Genomic DNA, 2154 nt, shown 5'->3' with positions numbered 1-2154 from the left:
ACCTAAAAGCTCCATTAAATATTTTAAGATATTGAGAGATGCCTTCTTAATGGAAAATACTAGAGCTATGAAAGTATAACCCTACAAAGGAAATATCTTTAAGATAGAATAAAGTGAGACAAAGATGTATTGGGAGTTTATTGACAGGTTCCAAAAGAAGTGCAACAACTGGATGGCTATAGTTCTAGAAGAATAAGTTATGGAAGCCTTCAAGAAGGGATTAAATCAAAAGAGCTTGGTTGCATCATTCAAACTGTTATGAACTGAAGTAGTCAGATCATTGTAATTGAAAGAGCTATTTTATTTAGCTTCAAGCAATCAGAATAAATAGAGTAGTAGTACAACTAAAATAGAAAAATAACTGCTGAAAAAACTGCATAATGCCTAGAAAATAGGAACAACTAAACTAGGATAATGACTAAAAACAAACTGCTATCCTAAAAGTCTATTGAGGTCTTTTGACCCATTCCTAACAGCTACTGAAACACAGTAACATCTTCTCCTAGATCAGGAGCTATAAATTCCCAGCTTTTCTCTAAGAAACTCGAACCTGCTAACCTGAAATGACTAGGTAAAAATGTCCGCTACTTGATTATCTGATTTGCAATAGAGTGAAACCACTTCATCGTTCTTCTGTACTTCCCTCAAAAAATAAAACTTGATGTTGAAGTTCTTGGTCCTTCCATGAAACATGGGGTCTTTGGATATGGCTACGACATCTTGATTATCCACAAACATCGCAGTGCTTTCTTCTTGCTCCAGCTGCAAATCAATCAAAATTTTCCTGAGCCGTATTGCTTGATTAACAGTAGCTGTTGCTGCTATGAATTCTGCTTCAACTGTTGACTGTGCTACTATTTCCTATTTATTTGAGCACCATGAGAAACACCCTGATCCAAAAGTAAAGCAATAATCGGAAGTACTTTTCATATCACCAGTTGAGCCGCCCCAATCACTATCAAAATATCCACAGAGTTTGAAGTTCTGACTTTTGCCAAATTTTATACCATAGGCTAGAGTTCCTTTAAGATACCTAACCACTCTTTTGGCAGCTATCATGTGCAACTCACTTGCATAATTTAAAAATTTGGATAAAACACTCACAGGAAACAAAATGTCAGGCCTTGTTGTCGTAAGATACATCAAACATCCAATTAAGATTTGATATGATCCTTCATCAACTAGCTCAGCTCCATCATCCTTTTTTAGCTTTTCTTTTTGATTCATCAGAGTACTCACACTCTTGTATTCTTCTATCCTAAATCCTTTAAGAATCTCCTTCATGTATTTCTTTTGGCAAATAAAGACTTTATTTTAAGTTTGCTTGATCTCCATTCCCAGAAAATAAGTTATCTCGCCAAGATCAGTCATCTCAAAGACTTTCATCATCTCCTCCTTGAATTTTTCAATCAAAGTTATATTATTTCCTGTAACAAGTAAATCAAATGATGTTAGAGCCAACTTTATTGACATAAAGAGTTGATTCACTTAAGCTTTTTTCAAAGCCTAGGTCTAGAAAATGGTTATCCATTCGGCTATACCAAGCTCTAGGAGCTTACTTTAGCCCGTATAAAGCTTTCTTTAATAGATAAACCATATCTTCATGTCCTAGTACACTAAACCCTTCTGGCTGCTCAACATAAATTTTTTCCTGTAGCACGCCATTCAAAAAGGCAGACTTCACATCCATTTGAAAAATCTTCTAACTTTTTTATGTTGCTATATCCAAAAGTATTCAAATTGTATCCAATCTAGCTACTGGAGCAAACGTATCAGAAAAATCTACTCCCCAAACTTGTGCGTAGCCTTCCAATCTATCTTTGTGCTTGTTTATCGAGCTATCAGGATTGAACTTGGTTTGGAAAATCCATTCAACTCCAATCACTTTTCTATCTTGCAGTCTTTCCACTAGCTTCTAAGTTTGGTTCTTTTCTATCACGGCCAACTCCTTCTTCATTGCATCTATCCATTTTTGATCAATTTTTGCTTCCTCATATCCTATAGGTTCAAAAATAGCAACATTACATCTTTGATAAATATCAGAGAGTGACTTTGTTCCCCTAATAGGTTGATCATTAACCAATTCATCATAATCAAGCTTTGAATCATCATGTTTAACTTGAAACTCCTCATTTCAGTACCATTGCTCATATT

At 35.0% G+C, this 2154-nt stretch overlaps 1 protein-coding gene across 1 annotated transcript; it reads right to left on the bottom strand.

Annotated features, from left to right (window-relative positions):
- Positions 1-567: 567 nt before the first annotated feature.
- On the bottom strand, positions 568-1284 carry LOC124896685. Its single transcript, XM_047408361.1, has 2 exons — positions 1105-1284; positions 568-861 (listed from the first exon to the last, which is right to left on the bottom strand). The coding sequence occupies exons 1-2, from the start codon at positions 1282-1284 to the stop codon at positions 568-570; spliced, it is 474 nt and encodes a 157-aa protein (XP_047264317.1).
- Between the last annotated feature and the right edge of the window lie 870 nt (positions 1285-2154).

Source organism: Capsicum annuum, chromosome 3 (genome assembly GCF_002878395.1).
Source record: "Capsicum annuum cultivar UCD-10X-F1 chromosome 3, UCD10Xv1.1, whole genome shotgun sequence".
NCBI lineage: Eukaryota > Viridiplantae > Streptophyta > Magnoliopsida > Solanales > Solanaceae > Capsicum > Capsicum annuum.
This window is presented reverse-complemented; position numbering and strand designations above follow the sequence as displayed.